Source organism: Drosophila bipectinata, chromosome 2L (assembly GCF_030179905.1).
Source record: "Drosophila bipectinata strain 14024-0381.07 chromosome 2L, DbipHiC1v2, whole genome shotgun sequence".
Taxonomy (NCBI): Eukaryota; Metazoa; Arthropoda; class Insecta; order Diptera; family Drosophilidae; genus Drosophila; species Drosophila bipectinata.
Genome location: NC_091736.1, coordinates 18966045 through 18986926, shown reverse-complemented (window position 1 = coordinate 18986926; position 20882 = coordinate 18966045). Strand labels below are relative to the sequence as shown.

The 20882-nt window shown below is 46.0% G+C and overlaps 1 protein-coding gene across 1 annotated transcript in view; it reads left to right on the top strand.

The window, feature by feature from the left end:
- Window positions 1–465: 465 nt before the first annotated feature.
- Tmtc2 (Transmembrane O-mannosyltransferase targeting cadherins 2) overlaps window positions 466–20882 on the top strand; it is a 32888-nt gene continuing 12471 nt past the window's right edge. Inside the window, exons 1-3 of the mRNA XM_017251712.3 lie at window positions 466–556; window positions 627–1385; window positions 7640–7869. Coding sequence (XP_017107201.2) covers window positions 7799–7869 — 71 coding nt within the window. The 5' untranslated portion in view covers window positions 466–556; window positions 627–1385; window positions 7640–7798. The remainder of the gene's footprint in view (window positions 557–626; window positions 1386–7639; window positions 7870–20882) is intronic.

Genomic DNA, 20882 nt, shown 5'->3' with positions numbered 1-20882 from the left:
TAAATTAAATAGTTCTTTTTATTAAATATATTAAAAATTTGTTATTGTTTCTAAAAATTCAATTTTTGCAATATTTGTAACATTTGACTGTTAAGTCCTTTAACACTAACATTCATCTGTAAAATGTTTTACATTTTAACCGGTTCATTTTAAATCTGTTCTACTGTTAAATTTTAACAGCACCGCCTCAGCCTTCCGTTACATAGCTATTTTCTGTTCTTCAGAGCGGATACAATTTTATGCACATTAACAGTATTATGGCAAACCCCTTATGTTGTTTAACATAACGGATAAATGTTATAATAAACATAAAACAAAGCCTACTTTTATGGGCATGGTTTTTTGGAAAATGGTTCGAAAACGTTTTTAAAACAGAGGTCGGCACCCCAATACATTGATATTATTTTACCGCATTAGTGTTAGTAACGTATAGCAGAAAGTAGGCTTTGAGCATGACGTTTCACACATTTATACTGTGTGTGTGTGGCAGAGCTCGGGCAGAGAAATTTCCTATGCCCCCGAGATAGGGCCGTGCCGACCTCTGTTTTAAAATAGTGTAATTTGTTAATCAAATAATTTAATTAAATACATTTTTAAATTTAATGAAATTTTTTTTTTATGAAAAGACTTTTATAATCATAACTTGAAATGACTGTGTTGAAGAGGTCCTGACTCCTGGCTAACAGAAAACTGTTGCTTTCCTGCCAGTGGCTTATTGCTCTCAACTCGGCCCACCACCAGGCTCTGTGAGGGAAAACACGAACCGCAGGATAGCCACGAAGGCCTGAGCCAGAGCACTGCTGCCTGCTGTTGAGAACTCACCACGGAGCTTGGACAGAAGCCGAGTCCTGCGAGATGAGAGTCCTGCGAGTCCTTCGGGCCTGTTGCAGAGTCCTTCGCGTATATATAACAACGAGTGCGCCAACTGGCTGGCGTCCAGTCTTCGTTTTGCCTTCGAGTCGTGCGATCAGCAGCGGGAACCGGAAACTGAACTGTGCCGGAACTGAAGTGGCAATCGCAAGTGGCGCTGCCTCGGCCGCGATGCCGCTATTGAAAATTCAAGTTTAAATTTCAAAATCGTGTAGAGTCGAAAAAAATTGGAAGTTTAGGGCACGGCTTCAATCGCCCAGCTGTGCAGAGCAGAGTCGGAGTCGGAACATCCTGCCGGCACCCTGTCGACTTTAAAGTAGGGCTTTGCCTTTAAAGCGATTCTCGGGCGCTCGTTGTTGTTTTCGTGTCGTGTGTCCTGGCGCTGTGTGAGTGCCTGCCAGTGTGTGTGTGCATCAGTGTACGTGGCATTGTCGCTGCTCTCGGCCAAAATCGGGATACATTTCCGTGGCTGCAGCAAAAGCGGCGAAAGGAAGAAAACTCCAGTGACACAGCAGGCAAGTGCAAGTGCAGGGGAGACTCTTGGCCCGTAGAATCCAACAGAAACATACAGAATTTCTCAAGATGGGGGCTACGACGGCAGATAGAAAAAGGACCAAGAATTAGAGGCGCTTCTGCGGTCGCAGATTTTGACTTTCCAGGAATGACAGCCAGTGCATGTCCCCCAGTTAAAGTCAGTTTGTGGCTCCCACTTGTTTGCCTCAAGACTTGGCTTTCTTGCCTCCAAATCCGACCCTCCACTCTCCTCAACAATTAAATGAAAAGTGCCTAACTTTCCACACAATTAAATCGTTTCATAGTCGTTCAGAGTAATTTCCCTGGCATTCAGTCACTATTTTATTTTCCATCAATCCCCAAAGACAATCGGGCATTGTTTTATTTTGGCCAAAATATATTTCCATCACGCTCCAAGTGCGTGCCAGTTTAGGGAATTTGCCATGCAAATGCCTCAACAATTGAAATTAGATTTGGTGCTTGTGCCGCCATTGGGCGGACGGTGGCTGCCAGTTTTCGAATTTTATTTTTACTTTCTGTGCCCATCTGGTGGAGCATCCGAACCGGGTTAAGGTTAACAAAACCGCCGCGGATTCGGCTTACCCCACGCCAGATTTTGTTATTGTTTTGTTGTAGAAGCAGCCTCCTGCTATACCGCCATCCTGCCACTTCCGTTCATGCTGCTGCTGCCAGCCTGCTTATGCTTATTCTCGTCCTTACGGCAGCCGAGCGTGGCTGAGCCGCCATGCCATATGCGCCTGCCGCAAAACTTTTGAATTTTTAAGTGGCAATTCGTGTAGTCCCCGCTTCCTGCTGCCGGGCCACTGTTTTTTATGCCTGCCACGGCTCGGAGTCAGAAAGACAAAAAAATTGGGATAAACTTTTTGTAGGGCTTACCACTTGGCCTCAGCCAGCGGTATTTATTTAATTTTTAATTCGGCAGCCGCACAGAAAAAAAAGGAAGCACGTAGGAATTAGATAATGCCTAGTACGATAAGTTCAAATCCAGAGAAAAGCAGTGTTAAAAGTTCTAGGCAGTTCTCTTTTTAAAAATAAACTTCTAAAATCCCGCATCCAAGCCTGAAAAGATTCTTAGATTATTTTGTTTTTTAAGAAAGTGCGTATGTGAGTTCTGTGAAATGCAAATTAGTTTTCTTTTTTTTTTTTTGGAAAATGAACAAAGTGAAGTAATTAATTGCCAGTGAAAAGCGGGGCTCCATTAGCCGGACTCCTGGCTTTTTGTTGACTTGGAAAAGTGAAAAGTTTCGGCCAGGGAGATCCCAAAATAAATTATTTTTATGTAATTCACTTTCGAAATAATTAAATAAGTGGTAAGCTGGCCAAGAAAGAGATTGTATTTAGAAACTGAATAAATTTGCGTGAAAACTGTGATTCAAGTCCTGGCAGTGTTTGTTTACTAAGCTGCCTTTGTTGGGAAATTTTATTGGTGATTTATGAATCTCACCATTTTCTAAATTAAATTAAATATATTAAATAGAGTGTAGAACTTATCCAGTGCCCTAGTTGAATTGAAGATTCTCTGAAATCTGATTCTCTGAAATCTGAAAATAGAAAACGAACATCAGTTGGTAGGTTTAGAAAAACAAATCCTTTCAGTAGTTACTAAGAATTCCCAGCCAAAGCGCCTAAATTAGGAAAGTAATTTCGCATTTAAGTGCCTCGTTTACAGGTTCAGGCATTTGCTTTGTGAGGTACGTGCGATTGGAGAAAATAGTGAAGCAAGTTCAATGCAACTTTCGATTTTGGACCAGTTTATGGCGTTCCTGGCGAGGATATTGCCAGGCTAGAGCTCACTCCGAGCTGCCAGGCTGGTAGTAAAAGTGCAACTTTGTCTGCTTTTGTAGTAAATATGCAAACTCCCTTCCCCTGTAACCTTGGCAGTAGCAACTCGCACACACTCTGTGGGTTCTTTTCAGTTGCCAGGCGATGCAGGAGATGCAAGGACCCAGAGGGTGTGAGGTTGCAGCAGCTGTTGTTCTGCTATTCCGAGTCAGCTAGCTCCCAGCTCCACACACGCCCTCAGTCTCTAAAACGGCAGCCCTCTTCCTGACCAGCACCCGCAGACTTTCAAGTGTGCTCGGGATCTGCGCGTTATGCAAAACTAACTTTTTCCATTATTTTCTGTGTGCTGCCGCCGCCGCTACTGGCGCTGCTTGTGGTTTTTATTTATGGTCTATTTTTGTTTTCATTTTTTTTTTGTTTGTTTTTAGTGGTGCCTGTTGTTTTTGGTTAGTTACTATACCCCGACACTATACCCCATTCACCCTTCGCCATGTAAATAAAAGCCAACTGCAAAGTTTTGACAACGCTTCTCGCTGGTGCTGGTAGTGGGGCTGGTGCTGGGGCTGGGATGGGGCTGGTGCAGCAGCCGATTCCGCCTCCGAAAATTGGGTCGGCAAAAGCGAAATTTATGTCGCAGCCGCGTGCAAAGTGACAGCGAACAAATTGCCAGGACGCAGACCCGCAGACACCCGGCCGGAGGAGTACATAGTAGATAGAAGTCCCTCCACTCCCCTCCCCGGAGCCAAATGCAAATGCCAACGGCTGCGGCGCACAACAAGCCATGTAAATTCTCGGCGAAAGTTTCCAAGCCGAACGCTAATCAACTGGCAGACTGGGGCGCCCAGGCTGGCAGAATCAGGGATTCGCGAAAATCGTAGAAGCTAATTTTTTCGAGCGCCGGATTTCCGAGGGAAATCTCCGCCTAAACGCAGCCCAGAAAGTTCCTCGAAACAACTTTGAATTATTGATAAAATTCGAGTACTCTGCAAACAAATTTCCAACTCGCATGCACACAGCTTACTCGATGCACTTCCAGTCAGACGATCGAAGTGAGAGACAAATCCCAGAACGCAAAGGGACTCGGACGACGTTGATAAATGGTATTTCGACCAACTTTGGGATGAATTTGAGTCCGGGGAACCGGGTGACTGAGTGGGTGAGCAAACAGAAAGGCTTCTACATTGCAAGCCGCAACACAGAGAATCAATTGGAGAAGCAAAGCAAATACCAGTTCCTCACAGAATCATAAAACAAAATACACATTCAACATTCAACAAATATCTCCAAAGTCAAAGATACAAAATGATACCATTTCCAAATTCGAGAGCAAACAATACAAATGACCAGGTTTATCTCCTTTTCGGCAGAAGAATGCAGGTCTTTGGATTCAAATTGAGAATCCATCTGGCGCATTGACGCGGCCAGAGTTCAACTTTCTAATTAAATTTGGATCTGGTGCGGCGAGGTTGTCCTCCCTGGGTTATTAAAAATATATTAAAACCGAGGCGGAGGGCAGGATGGCAGCCTGGCTGAGAGACGGAAAGTGTTAAGCGCAAGCGGTTACCAGCAGTTGTTGCTGTTTGTCGCAAAGTTTTCCGTGTCGCAAACTCGTCCTTTGCCGCTGCTGTCCTTTCTTTGTTTGCTCCTCCAGACCCGATGCCCGAAACCCGAAACTTTGCCGTCTCCTGGCCATTGTGAGGCGTCTTTGTCCACCATCTGCTGCAGTCTGCAGTTTGCAGCTAGCAGTCCTTCGTGGTCTGTGTCTGTGTCCTGCCTCTTAATTTGGCGAGCCAACTTTGTCTAATCAGTGTGCAGGAGGCACTGCGAACAGGACTCAACCAGCAGGGCAGCAGCTGGTGGCAGGACTCCTCATATTGCGTATACGCAGCGTAGTGCCGCCCTCTAATTGGAAATGAAAGAGGACTGGTACGAGTAAGAACTCTTATTGCCAGTCAGTTACTCTTGAATCGGAAACAGAACCACCTCTAATAATCTCATTACAGTAGTTTCTGCTCTTCCATTTAGAAATAAAAACCATTTAATTATTCTGAATTTAGTTGAATGTTTAAACAAACGAGTGCATCGTTAATAATACATTTCGAAATGAATAATTCTGTTTCAAATGCCATTCAATTATAGATGAAAAAATGCACAAAAATCCATTAAAATGAATCAGAAATTCAAATATTTAAGTAGATTTTGCCATATTTCATGGAGAACCAAACCCTATGCTTCCGAACCGAAAACTATGTTGAATCGTTAAAGTCATTAAAGCAGAGTTCGTCAAGAGGAGCCGCTGTTTTGAATTGTGATTGGTACCTTGTATTAATTTCCATATTGCCGACCTTAAGTGGAGCTAATCACCGCGAGGGAGCAGGCAGCGGTGGCACCGCCCTCCGAAAATAGATCGGCCACGCGGCGTATGAGTGATATGGGTAATTTGGAGACCACTTCGTAGCGGTGTTAGCTCCCAACTCCTGACTGGAGAAATTACAGTGAAATAAGCAAATAATATTCAATTTCAAGGGGGCTGCCGACTCCCGACTGCCGGGTCGGCGTTTTGTCAGAATGTCAACCCGCAACCGAGCAACAGCAGCGGACGTCAAACTGTCAAATAGCGCGTCACGGGCCAGACGATTCGCCAGCGGGGTCGGTCTGGGGTCGGTCGTCATGTGTCAATGGCTGCCACTTCAGGGGCCAGGCCAGCTGCATTGTGGGAATCGATGCAGCTGCCCCGTGAAATGTGAAAAATTAGAAGCGGAAAACGAAAACGATAATAGAAAATAAAGGACGAGGTGGGCCGAGGGGGCTTGGAAATCACTCAATTGGATGGCTAACTGACAGCCACACATTATCAAATATTAATGGCAGCCGGGGGCGTGGTGGCGGACCATTGAAAACGTTTGGAAAATGTCCAGTGGGGGCGAAGTTCGACACCAACGCCCCGCCAAAGTCACGGCGAACAGGTGGAGGACACCGTCGAATTTTATAGCAGGAACAGTGGCAGGAGGAGAACATCTGGTCCAAGTCCTCACACGAGAACAAGACAAACTGGGGGACTGGGGTCAGGGGGGTCAGGGTCAACGTGACTGGCTATAAAGGGGAGGCGCTGCTGCGTCACACAAACTGAAGGGCTCATTTATAATTCAGCAAAGTAAAACATTGAAGTAATGAAATTACACCAGAGGAATTTGTCGACGTCGGCCAGACAGCATTTGCCTGTGCCTGGGCCTGAGCGTGGGACTGGGCCTGGGATGGGGCCATGTCCCGGGAAATATGAGAAGCGAATAAATAAAAATTTCATGAAAATACGTATCCGTATACCACGCAGCATGCGCCTTTGAGCTCCAACCTCCGCCCCATGGGCTTTGCATGCGTGAGGCATTTTGAAAAACATTTTCGGTTAGCCCTGGCTCATGGAAAAGTCAAATAATTGAATTTCTGTCAACCAAATTAAATTAAGCCTGGTCTAAACGCCCCTGTTCCCTGCCCAGCAAATAGTTGCCAGTCGTAGCCCTTTAAAGCTGCGAGCCATAATGCATTTTAAACGGCGTATAATTAAAATAAATGCAACAAATGATTTACATTTAATATAATGTCAGCAATACAAAGATCCAAAGGTGTGTGGCAGGGTGGGCTATATAGCCCATATGGGGGATGAGTGGCAGATATAAACAATAAAAGTTAATGACGTTGCATATAAAAGTTCATTACTGCCAGACACACAAACAACACACAACACAGGCGGCACAAAGGTGGCAAGATATGCACTCGGAGGGTTATTTATTTGCCATTTGCGGAGATGGGACTTTGGGGAGTCGGACAGAGGACTGAGACTGAGTCGGACCAACACCCAGATGCATTATAAAATGACACGACTGGCCAAAGGGCAGAGGGCAGAGGGCAGGGGGAAATAATAACAAAACGACAACAATCAAAGGACACGGCAGTTACACAACAACTGACCACTAATTAACCTAATTTCTAGCCCAACAATCACAGGGCTCCAATACCGGGCTCCATGCCACTGGATGGTATTATGTACGCCGTCCCATTTGGATAGATTGGACGATAAACCGCCGACGAACTCGAGCAAACAAATGGAAACCAATGAGGCCATTTATTTTTATGTTGATTATTTTCTCCACATACTATACATTTTTTCGGTAATTATTTATGCCGGCCGCCCGCCCGACCACACACGACTGAGGAAATTATTTCCATATTAATTCAGACAAAAATTTCAATAATCCGTAATTATCGACGAATGTAGATCAAATAATCTCGATTTAGTCGCTCCACAAAAATTAATTAGGACACAACAAAATGGGAATTATTTGCCATGACACCCGGAAACACGGTACAGGACATGTAATTGCCACACTACACAATCACACTCATGGTGATGTCCTTTGACTGACATTCCTGGTCTTTCTCTCTCCTCTACTTTCAGATTGGCCTAGAAAGCTAAACAAACAAAGTGAAATAAAATGCGACGAAATCTGCCGCATAGATTGAACAAAGGCCAGCAAAACGTGAAATACACAGACTCACTCGACGCATAAGGAAACTGTGCAACGTCCTACTCGGACCAGATCCTGATCCTGGCGAGATGCCGCTAATGGAGGCCTGGCGAGGCGGCGAGGCCTGGCCGTGGCTGCGTCTCCGGCTGCACAAATCCAAGTGAGTTTCTATTTTTTTCCAAAGCCGGCTCTGGTCTCTGGCCTCTGAGAGAAATCAAAATAATATCATACTTCTTTCAAAGTTGTCCAGTTCGCTTTAATCGGCTTGACTCCGAGTGGCATTTTCTTGAAATTTTCACAGCAAGTTTTTCAATAAATTCGCGCACACAAAAGCGGACTCGAGTCTCGAGCACGGACTGGGATAATAAAAGTCGACTGCAAAGTTATTTCTGTTCGCTCCTATTTATAATTTCCAGCAAAGTCTGAGCCGGAGGAATTCCTGCGACACTCCTCCGGCAGCGCCGTATGTTAAACCTGAGAGCAGTGACGAGGGTTGGGTTGCCATTCCGGGAAATTGAATTAAAAACGAGTGCAGGGAAAGGTCCATTTGGGGATGCCCCAGAAATACTTTCCATGGCGGGGATATGAGGAGGGATTACAAAGGACTTTTATTGCCATCGATTTGCGCTTAGCTCCAGAGAGAGAAAGCCCTCGACTGAATGTTATAATTAGGCAACGCCTGGCTGGCAAATATAGAGAATGGCTGGAAAACTGGGGGACTGGCTGTCAAAAATTTCATAAATGAAAAGCCATAAAAGTGCGACCGTCCCGAAAAATCAATGCTGCCACAGCTGTGTATGGCACTCTCCTCGACTGTCGTAGTGGCATTACCGAGCCAAGTACATGACCAGCATCAATAAGTTGGCCAGCAGCTGGCGCAGCCCCGGCTGCTGTTATTGGGAGGGGATTTATTGACACCCACCCGGCCACAAAACTCGACCAGGCTGGCACTGGGGACTAAAAAACTAGGAGAGTGCCGGCGGTAATCACTGAGGCAGCGCGTGCTAGAGATTCCCTGGAAATCGAAATGGACACAGTGCGAATTCGGGGTTAATGCACAAATAAATCTGCCACAAATTGTAAGCCATCAAAAATCACGGTCCCCTGCATTTGGCATTTACCGGGAGGTGGCAGCTTGGGTGGCCGGTGGGTGGCTGCCTTGCGGTGGCACAAAAATAATAATTATTAACGCTCAACTGCGTCGCAATCAACAACATTTTATCTGGCGCTGCCAAACAGTTTCCAACTCTGCGGCAGAGTTTGCCTCAGTTTCGGATTCAGTTTCAGTTTCTGTTTCGGTTTCGGTTGCTTTCACTTTGCGTTTTTGTTGCTGCCACTGCTGCTGCTTGTCGCCGATATCGTGAGCCTGCTAACTTCCGATTTCCGGCGTGTGCCGTGATTGAGGACCGCTCCGCTTCCTGCGAGGCGGCGCCACCGGGGACCGCAAGGACAGTCCTTCTGGCTTGCCTGCTCGCCTCCTGATAAACTTATTAAAAACTCTTTAAGGACTTTTGCTTAGGCCTGTCTATTTTGAGGTACTTGTGGGAAGACTGCAGGGCGAGCAACAAATAGGTGTCTCTAGTTTTTAGAGTCTGGAGTGGAAAGGAACTGAAATCAAGGACCGAAATGGGTTAAGTCTGGGCCAACCTTTCTTCCCTCTGATTCCATCCCACTGTCTGCTGGCATCAATGTCAGTGATTTATCACGAGGCACAACGCACATAAATAAACACCAACACCAGCCGGCAGAAGGCGACAGGAGACGGCAGAGTGGCAGGACTCGGATTTTCTGATACTTTTCTCCCTCGCCTGCTCACTCCTGCGCCGCGCCGGGTATATATTTTTTGACAGTGCGTTGCTTTACGCATCACCAGACTTATCCCGGTCCCCAGTCGGGCGGGTATCCTTTCAGACCCTCCGCCTCCCCCACCAAATCCTATGCCCCTGCCCCGGTTTCCTTTTCATTTGACGCTTTGTGCACTTGACTTCGGAGTCTCCACCGCTGGCTTCGATTTGCTGCCTCTAACGACCCTCATTGTTTGACACTCGGCGTTGATTTTCGCAGGCTACATCTCCGATATATTCCACCCTCCACCCTCCAGTCTCCAGTCTCAGAGCAAAACATCGCCCACCTACCACCCACCCCTCTTATCTTACGGGATAATGGCGGAGCCAAGGCGCTGGCGACATTATTTTCACTTTATTGAAAACTTGTAGCCGAAATTGATTTTCTGCGTCTCCTGGCGGCGGCAGGCATTCCGACACCCGACGGGGAATTGGTATTCCCGCCCCGGCAGCCAGCACTTCCTCCACCCCCCTGGCTTTTTGTCTTCTGGCAAATTTATTTCGCATTTAGCTGAATACTTTCTGGCATTCGGCTGGAACATTTCGCATACATTTACTTTAAAGACTGTAATTTGGTTTTATTCTCATGCTAATGTCCTCCTCCGGCTGCAGTGGCGCTGCAGGACGAATTAAGGGGGCGGCCCGGGTGTATTTATTAGGTATTTATTTGCGCACATTCCGGCGCTAATACGATTCTCTTTCGCGACGATGAAAATGCAATTTTGCTGGGCTAGGACTAGGACCATGGCCAAAATCAATTTAAGCCCCAAATGTCCGGCTAATTGTTACTGCCACTCGTCCTGGTTATTTCATTTTTGCAAAAAACTATTCCCAGTTTCCGCCGCAAAAAATGCAAATTCTCTCAACACAAAAGCTTAATATCAATAAATTAATATCGATGGCCCTTTTTTTTTGCGATGACCACGAATACCCTATCCGACTAGGATGTGCCGAATCCTGTATGCGACTACCACTCTCCCGCAAATACTAATCCTAGCCACTGGTTGGTCTGGTTTGGTATTTTTCCGGCACCATCCTGGTTGTCCTGGCTGTCTTTTTCTAGAATATTTTATTTAAATTCCGTTGAAGCCAAAGCCAAAATCCAAAGCACCGGACCGGACCCGGGTAGCAGAACAATAAAAGCAATCAGTGCTTAAAAATCAAATTCAATTTTCGCATATTCAGCATTTTTCGGTTGTGCTTTTGTTTTAGAACCAGCACCAGCTTCAGTTGTTTTTATTTTTATTTTCATTTATTTTGGGTGTTCTTTTTTCAAAAATTTATAACAAAACGCTGCCAAAAATTGGTATTCGAAATGGTTATACCCTCGGAGATATCCACTCCGGCATTAGAGGCCATAACTCCGTATACTTGTATTCTTCTTCCGAGGAATACAATTATATGTTCTCATCGGATGTGTCTGGAATTCCAGTTCAAAACAGAAATACCCTCGACCGGGGGCGGTCTGTATGAATATCCTGCGAACAGCAGATTTCCCAAGGACACCAGACCAAGTACCGAGAAGGAGTACTGGCAAATCATAAATATTCCCTGAATCAACAGAATATGATGAAAATCCATAAATCATTGTGGGGGCGTGTTGGCTTGAGTTGGGTAAGGACCTTTCCGGCCATTTCGGGTTTACAAGGGGGTTGGAGAAGGGGGCTGCGAGCAAGTCGTGGGAAGTCGGAACAAGTCGGAGTAGGATTTCAAATGCAAATCAACTGTGTCAGAAACTTTCGCTGCCAAGTGCTCAACGGCTGAGGCAACTTTCTTTCGCATTCTCCTTTCTTCAGAGCCGGAGACTAAGCCTGAGCCGAGACTGAGTCTTGGGCTGAGTCTGAGACTGCCACGCCCACCAGGGCCATTGCAAACAAATAATGAAGATGAATGCAAACAGCAGAAGAACAGCCAGCAAATAGCAGAAGAGTTTCGGCAATTCTGGGCAGGGATGATGACTCGGGCGGGATGATGCTGGTGTTGATGATGCTGAGGAACTGTACAAAATGTAAGCAAACAATGGACGTGGTTTCTAATGTAACTGGGGGTGGATGAGGTAGTAGGGGTGGCCCTGGAGTTCCACTCAAGTGCGAAAAAAGCGGCTTTTGTTTCGTTTTAATGCGATAATTTCAAGCGCAAGAATTTAATGGAAAATTATTTCAGCTATTTTCATAAAACCCTCCGCTTCGGTATTCCGCCTCCTTGCTGGAGAGCACGGCTGGCGGAACTTTGAAAAGAGAGGAGCAAACTTATGCCAAGCACTGTGCCTGCATTCATGGCAGGAACCGAACAGAACAATGCATGGAATATAGTTTCCGTAGCTCGGCTGGCATAGTTCCTTTTGTCTAAAGACTGAATTGCACATGAATTCTGGGAGCGTTTTAAAAAGGCCCGAGTGGAAGGATAAAGAAGTGCAATAATTTTCGGAAATGGGAAGAGATTTGTTTCGGAACAGAAAAAAAAGTAGCCGCAGACATTATGGACCAAGTTGAGAATGGGATTTGGTCCTCGGGCGATTGGCTGGCCCGAGCAACTGGTTGCTCCTCAAAAAAGGTGTGAGGTCCTTTTTGGGGGATCCTCTGGAAGGTCGCATCAAAAATTGTAAGCACGTACGATTAGGGAAATCAAACGAAATAGGGAAAATCCCCGCAGACCGCCCTGGGCATGCCCCGGGCTGTTTATTTGGGAGGAGGAGGGGCCGGTGTGAACTGAGGTCCTGTCGCCCATAAAACTTGAAATTGAAAAAGTTTTACTTTAAACTAAAAATGTATGTATTGTTGTGCCGGGCCCCGGGGAGGGCCGTGTGACAGGGCGGGGCGAGGCGGTGGCATAGGGCGGTGCGTCGGAAGCCGAAACACTTTCGCCTGATTACTAACGCGCAAATGATGCGTGTCTAATGGGAGCGGCGAACAAAGGCGAAGGACTAACCGCAGGAAGGAGGTGAAGGCCTGGGAATCGACTTTGCGTAACAAAAAGAATTTTCCATATAAAGTACACTGAAACACACACACACACTCCTATAAATACAGGACCCATTTTATCGCTTAAAGTCGGTAGTCAATAGTACATCCTTTAGCATAAGGACACCCAAGGGACAAACACTAATAACTTTATATTTAAATAAGACTTCTCATATAGGCATTTCTTTCTATAGACGATTGTCTGGCTGTGTCCTTTGAAAATAAATGCATGAGGAATGCCGGAAAGTAGGCAGCACATCTCGTAGCTGGAGTTGAAGGAGCTCACAGAAAGAGACGGGCACAAGGATAAGGAAAGAGACGGGAGTGAGGCATTGACAGACAGCCGCAAGCTGCTACTTCCAAGAAAACGGAGGGGGCGGCGGCTGCCCACTTTTTAATAAAATAAAGCCAGGACTGGCAAGCGTTTAACATATGCCCCAGCCAGTCTGGGAGGGGAGGAGAAGAGACGCCGGCAGAGAAGGGACGAGCCGGGATGGCATCCGGGAAAGCGGAGCCCGACGACGGCTTGATATTAAGCGCACCAGAGATAAACACAGACAGCACTAAATTAATTCTGCTCAATTTGCATTAAAATATATGTGTGCGGGAAAATCTCTTCCAGGCTCTGTCTGTGTGTTAGTTACATTTCCGTGGGTGTCCTTGTAGTCTCAGTCGCTCATCCGCATAAAAGTAGTATGAATACCCGGTACTCTTGAGGTGGAAAGGTATGCTGTGACTTTCTGGCAGCTATTGTCCTTTAAAGAAGCAGCGAGAGAAAGGCAAGGCATCCTTGGCTAACCGTAGTGTAAGGTTTCTGAAATTGGGTCACCAGTCGTTGCGACTTCTTTAATTTGAAAACCTAGAAGCCAAGCAAGCAATCTTCCTTTCCCACTGCTCCAGCACTCGTTGTGGTCGCACAGGTGAGGAGCAACTTTGCACAGCTTCCTAATGACGTTGCGGAGAAACCAAAGACTGTAGATTGTGGTAGCCGGCTCTGGCAAGCGGAAGAAGGCAAAAGCCAGGGCCCAGGCGGGAGAGCAGAGCCATTTCGCAATATTCGGAGTGTGCGAGTTACAAATTGCTCTGACTTGCCAGACAACAAAGTATTAAAACATAAATGCCAACAATATCAAAACGGATGAACCGCAAAAGTGAGCGCCAAATACACACATAAATTTGCATATACAAGGATACAAGCCAGAGTTCCTACAGACGAGGTTGAAGGAATAACAAGAGTACTCTGACATCCATATATGGTTTTTAAGATTCGTAATTGAAGGCTAAGGGCAATGCCTGTTTTTCTTGTTTAAATTTATTCTCAAAAAGCAAACTAACTACTAATAACTTGTACACGACTGTGCAAATAAGGACTCACGGATATATACAGAGATGTGTATGTAAACAAATTGTTACACACTTTATGAAATGCCAAACCGAACCCGAAAACCCGAGCCTGGCGGAGGCTGAATTTGCGGTCTCTGCGGCTTCTGTTTTCCGCCGCCTCGTCCGCCCCATGGCCTCCAGTTATTGTCTTTTACATCATCGCTTTACTTAGCATAAGTACAGGCAGAAGAAACAACAAATTGCCGCCCCCACCCCACCCGACAATGGCAGGAGCGTAGGCGGAAAATATTATTGAAAGGATAATGCAGCATCGCTTTTAATGTCCTTGCCAGGCCCGAGAATGGTAAATCATGGCTAAGAAGGGGGCGAGTGGAGCCCCTCTAAGACACCGTCCTTGCGCTGGGGAGCTCCGGCTGTGCGGCATGAGCCTGACACCGCCGTCGAAAGCAACTCCGACATCCAGTCCGAGCAGTGCCTTTCCGCCATTGTTAACATTTATTTTTATTTTATGCACTCACACCCATCCCACCCACCCCTCGCTGGGGGCCCTGAGCTCCGAATAAATATGCACAGCACGGGGCAGACTCCAATTTCATAGCCCCGCTTTCTCTTTAATATTATTGACTGCTTTTCGGGATGTTCCTTGTCCTGCCAACAGCCAACAGCCACCCGGCACTCTCCTGGGTGCGTGTGCTTGTGCGTGAGCGTGCCAAAGCCAATATTTAGCTAATGGTCTTCATATTTTAAATATTGGTTAAGGCCAGGAGTGGGAGTCGCAGCATTAAAGACGGGCGAAAAGCAAACTAAATGGGAAGTGCGTGAGAATGCGCCGCGGAGTGTGGGTGCCTGTGCGTTTAAAATATTTAAATTAAACTGCAAACGCAAATACACAAATATGCACACACTGCCACTGCCACTCGCACTGTGGCAATGCAATTTCATTTTCGGCCATAAATCGCGCGCGTGAGAGCCGTGGTTGGGGCGCCCATTTCCACGGCCTTATTTATTTTTCGTTTGGCACTCTTGTTGCTGCCACAGTTGCCTATTTATTTGCAAATGTCACGAGTCACCCAGCGAGGGGAGAGAGGGTGTAGTGGGCGTGACAGATAAAAGTAAATTTGTTGATTATTGTTTTTTGCACACTTCAGGTTCAATAAATAATTGAATGGTTTGGGGGTTTCTAAAAAGGGTTATGAGGGGTGGGGTTTACTATACCCCAGAGATAGAAGTCTCCCTCAAGTCAACAGTCGAAAAATCCAGGGAAATGTTGTGTCAGCCACAAGCATCGAAACAAACAGAACACATTACCATATGTGCTCGCCATACAACCTCAACATCAACAACAAACACAATTGCAACAGTAACAAATGACAATTTCAACAAAGCACCATCGGCAAACAAAAGCAAACCAGCCCAGGACGGGGCCCTGCAAAAAATGCAACTCTTGCCTATTCGGAACAAGTGAATTTTGGAAGGGCGGTGGGCTGCGAATAGATGGGTTGGGTTCGGGCCTCTGTATATAGGGCTGTGTATGGTGGCGCACGAATAAAGTTATATTGATGTCAAACATGCGCAAAAAAGAACAGAAACAGAAACAAAAAATACGTAAAAACAATCAAGAATGCTGCACCTAATGGGTATGCTCGAATGGAACGATATCCTTTTGAATATATTTAAACTTTTTGCAGGAACTTAGTTTCCTACTCTTGCCAAGGATACTCCATCCAAATAATAATAATAAACATCTTTAGTTTACCTCAGTGAATGGATCTTTCTTACAAGCACCTGGCAGGCAGCCTTGGGTGCACACTGTACAGGTACGGTACCTGTACAGGTAATGGGCACAAAAAGTGGATTCGTGCTGCTCTTTTGTTACCAAAACATCGTCGACACAAAAGCCACCCAAATAACTGAAACTGGAACGCAGGGGCCCGGGCAGAGGTAGGGCTATATGGCAGGGGAGGCTGCATAACATCAGGCCGAGCAATGCAAACGATTTTTAAACTGGGCGTATACGTAATCTGCCATGAACCAAATATGCGATGCGAGCTTTTGGCCAAAACTGGAGGAGGTGGAGGAGGCTAGAAGAGCAACATACATAGCTACCACAATTGTTGATGGCCCGGTTGGCAGGATGGCAGAATGGCAGGCAGGATGGCTGGCTGGCAAGTGAGCAAAAATTGAGGACACACATGGGGAACAATTTGCGCACTCGAAAATCGCTGAAATCGCTGGCAAAATGATTTGTCCACGTCCCGATTCCCATTCCCATACCCATTCCTATGCAATCTTCTGGTTTTTTTTCTTCTGACGAATGGGGACTGCTTTTTCGCTGATGTTTTTGTTTTTTTGTATTCGCTCCCTAATTGACGACACCCCGCCGCATATGCCACTGCCTATGCATACATTTTAATTTGTTTACTCGGCGCCCATTGTTGCGAGTGGTGTGCTGGATGTGGCAGGCCAGGTGCCTGGCACCGACACCCACATGTGGCCGGGCTAAATACGCTTTTCCGTGACTCGGCGACATCAACGTGTGAAGTTTGCCCGCCAAAGCCCCGCGGGGAGCTCAAAATATAGACCTCGAAGCCCCGTCTTGCAATCGAAACGCTTCAAAGTCGCCTTCGCCGGCGGGTAATCCCATTCCGAGAACTACCCCTTTCTTTAAGCTAATTTCCGCTGATATTTTAAAGCTGACATTTGCGGAGAGTTGGCAAAACGAATTTCCTATCCTCACATTGACACTGATTTCATTTCAGACCGGGACCAGGACCGGGACCGAGACCGGGCCAGGCGGTGACGTTTCAAAGGCAAATCCTTTTTTGCGGGTCACCTGAAGGGGCTAAAGAGATCCAAAGGACGGGCCACGGAAACAGCCGAGTATAGAAGTTAATGCAAAACGCGGCATTTAACACTTTTGAAAGGAAGCGAGCTCCCGAGACCCCTCCCCAGCCATCATCCATTCACTCCGATTCTGCCACACTATGGCCCCATAAAATGCTTACAAAATGTTGTTTTATATGAGAATCCTTTACATACACACTTATATAAAGCACGGCAGCTGCACGGCCCTGTGAGTGTGTGGGGGAATTGCATTTTACATGTGACGCACGTGTGCAACAACGGAGCCAACAAAAACAATCTCTGCCCCAAGCCACAGAGGCAGGAGCACAGAATGGATGAGGTATTTGCAGCAGGACGTCGAATATTGAGATACTCTTCGTATGGGTTCTCAAGGGTTTCCAAAAGTGATTTAGGATCTAATTAGGGATATAAAATGGACAGGACTTTCTGACTTCAACTGCGAATACTTTTCTCCCAAGAAAGGGCATAAAAAGAAGCACATCTTCAGAGGCAAAAAAATACTGAATGCACCGCTTTTCCCTTTTTTTTTTACTTCCCGCCCACATCATATACTCTGTATATGTATGTGTGTGCCAGCACTCATTAGGATTAATTTTCCGGTTGCAGCATAAACTGAAGCTTACAGCCCGACACAGAGGCAGAGGCAGGGGCGGGCCGAGACCGAGCGGGTCGTCTATGCTCAAGTGCTGAATGCGACGGCCCTCGGTCTGTCAGCCTTCAAACGTAATAAAAAGAGCGGTTCTGCAACTGCCAGCTATCTCTATCTTGGTAGGGCTGGCAACATACAAAAAAAAATAGTTAAACTGCATAAAATTTAATCAAGAGCGTTGAATGTCAGCCTGGCCCTGGAAAAAGTACAAAAGGAAGAAGGCCGAACACAGAGCCGAAACATGTAAACGAGCAAAATGACATTTTATCATCAAAGGTGGAACGGCAGCAGGAGCAACAATGACAGTAGATAGACAGAGATAGGGGCATATAAAGAGAGAGAGATGGCTATAGATAAAGCAATAGAGATAGAGATAGAGACAGAGACAGAGTGGCAGAGCGTGTGGGGAATGAAGGGGAAACCCACAGAGAATCGAGAACCATTTTGTGTGCGCTGAAGGATAACCTACATTTTAGTTTTTAGTTTTCCTTTTTATGCACGGTCTATATGTGTATGTGTGGGTGTACCCCTGCGATTGTATGTGTGTGTGTGGGTCTGTGCAATGACAAAGCTAAACTTTCCAATTAACTTTGATTAAAAAGTTTCCACTATCGCCCTACAATGTAAACATGAAAAATTTGTTTGAATTAAACTGCTGGCAGTCAGCCAGACGACGACGGACGGTCGGCGGTGGGATTGGTGGGCGTGGCAGGTGTACATAAAATCAATTTGCAATAAAATCAGTAAGTTGTATTTGCCCAGCTCAAACATGGTCATTGAGCGTCGTCCGGCCCCGGGCCGGTGGAGCAGGGAAGGAGCGAAATCGGAATCAGAATCAGAATCCGACGATTAGTTGGAACTGCAAAACGAGGAGGGCTTTGCATGGGCAAGTATGTCCTGGACCTGGACTGGCTGCAGTGGCAATTTTGACGTCCTGATAAATCATCGATTAAATATCGTTAGCGAATAAATGCAGAGGCACACGGACACGCGGCAGATCCGCGTCTGATGCTGCCGCATAATGGACGGCTGGCCGCAACCGCAGGACAGCCACAGATATGCCAATCCGCACACACACTGGACGAACAGGACAATTGCAGCATCGGCTACAATAGTGTATCTCAATGCTGTGTAAATTTGCAATATTTGTTCCATTGCATTTACTTAAAATGCTGCAGCATTGAACAAAGGCACACTGGGAAAAGGATATTCTGTTTCCGATTATAGAACGAGATTTAATAAATTAAGCAGTATGAAAGATAAATGTCCGATTTCAAGAAATTCAAACTAAATGAGGCGGGTATTAAATGTCGATAAGGGCCCTATTTTAAGGAATTCAAATTCGTAATTAGGCATTGAAGAGTTTTAGGTTGTACTCTTGTAATATAATACTAATATTTTGTTTAATTGGAATAATTACACCCATACCCATACTCAGAAAACAGATCACTAATTAGAAATCATTTGAAACAATTACTAGTAACAGTACACAACGTTTTGTGTTTTGCAAACTAATAACCTTTGTTTGATTTGCAAATAACTGGAACATTGCCATCGATGAAGTTCTCACTGAGAAAAACACATTTTGCAGAATTTTGTTCGAATATGTACGGATATGTCGAGGTCACCTGTAATGCATTCGAATGGGCACGCCACCGCCCCCCACTTGCCGCAAATGGCACATCAATTACATTCTTACATTTCATAGCAGATACAAATTTGCAACATCATAGTGAATGCTACCAGCATGTGTTCTTGCCACCCATACCCACATCCATACCCTCCCCCAGTTTATTTGCATGTTTGTCGTGTACACTAGTTCAGAATTTGTATCTGTATCTGCATCTGCAGCTGCACTTCCACTTCCACCGGCATCGGCATCGGCATTCGAATCTGCACCTTCTGCCGGAGCTCAGCCCGCAGATGACGAGCATTTCGCACAATGGCTAAAAATCTGTCGGTTGTCAATTTGCCTGAGTGGGTGAGTGTGAGTGGGCTCCTAGTTTGGTGCCAGGATGTGCATTATTTTGGCAATGGAAACAGGTGCTCACGCTTCAGCTCCAGCTCCTGCCCTCAGCCTGAGCCTGAACTGAGGTCAGAGCTTTTTCCACCCAGTGCATGGCTCGGTTTGCATTGCGAATCAATCGCTTTGAATGATTGATAGAAATGTTTGCTATATACATTTGCCAGCTGCCACTGCCACCTCGATCGATGCCGATACCGAGACGGAGTAGACCGCCAGGGGCTAGGTACAAAAAAATTACACATACGCCCCGTGTGTGTGAGGGGACGCGTGACAAATTTTAACGCTCCGACGCTCCGCCGTTTCGGTTTCTCTACCGGAGGCGAATAACGGAGCATAGAAGCCACATAATAATGTTGCAGCATTAAAAAACCATAAACGGCAGCAGGAAGAAGCGGGAGGAGCGGCAAGGTGATGTGGAAACTGCCTTCCAGCTGCTATTCCCTCTGGGTTTCTTTTATTTTTCCGGTTCTCCGGCGGCGCATTAAAAGTTTTCTCAGGGAAAACCCTTTTCTTGTGGCCCTCGAATCAGAATCAGGCGGCTGCCCCTTTTGGGAACTTAATAAATAATTTGGCCGGCGAAAAATTGATGCCTCAATAAACCTGGGTCGGCATCCGTTGTCGGCTTACCTTCTCCAGCTCGGACTCAGACTTGTACTTGAACGGTTGCCACAAATAAACAAGTTCGAGTAGAGCTGAAAGCCACACAAAATTTAAACGCACTTCAGAAATTGTTTGGCAGATTCTTTTTCGATGGGTTCTTGTCCCGGGCGGGTCCTGCCACTTCTTCTCCCAAAAGTAAGTAATAAGAGAGTGTGGTCGGGTATTCATTACCAACTTTTTTCCCTCAAACAACTTTTAAATGAACAGCCATTCCTTTTAGTCATTTTCCCTGATTTTTGTTGTGGTGAGGGTGAATACTCTTAGTCTGTCCTCTAATAAATGCAATTAAAATAATAGAATGCTTCTGTTATAGAGGAGTCTCCTAAGCTTCGGTTTAGATGCCAAAAGCATATTAGTCTGCATCCTTTCTGGGGGATTAGTCCGCCCGAAGGAATCTGACACTCCACCACTGCATTTGCGGTCTCTGCGTGTGCAGCTCTACTGATATATGTCCGGGAAATCCACTGGCAGACTGCGTTTAGTTGTGCCGTATTTTATGGAGCTTCATTTAAGCGTGGCTTTCGGGTGTCTTTTCGGAGGCACTGGTCCGCGCAATGTTTGTTTTTTATTTTATTTTATTTCATTTTTCACACACCACCGCAGCAGCCGCGTGAGCTGTTTGTTTGCCTCGTTGTTTGCCTGTCGGTTGTGCATAAATTGCGGTGGGGGAGGATGCGAGGATGCTCCTCCTCCTCCTCCTCCCACGATACTCCTGCCACACTGCCGCTCCTGTCGCTCCTTCTGCCGTGTGCTCTGAAACAATAAACAACGTGACTTAACACATTGCGTAACTTGTGATTTAATTGGATTTATGCCCGGACTCGC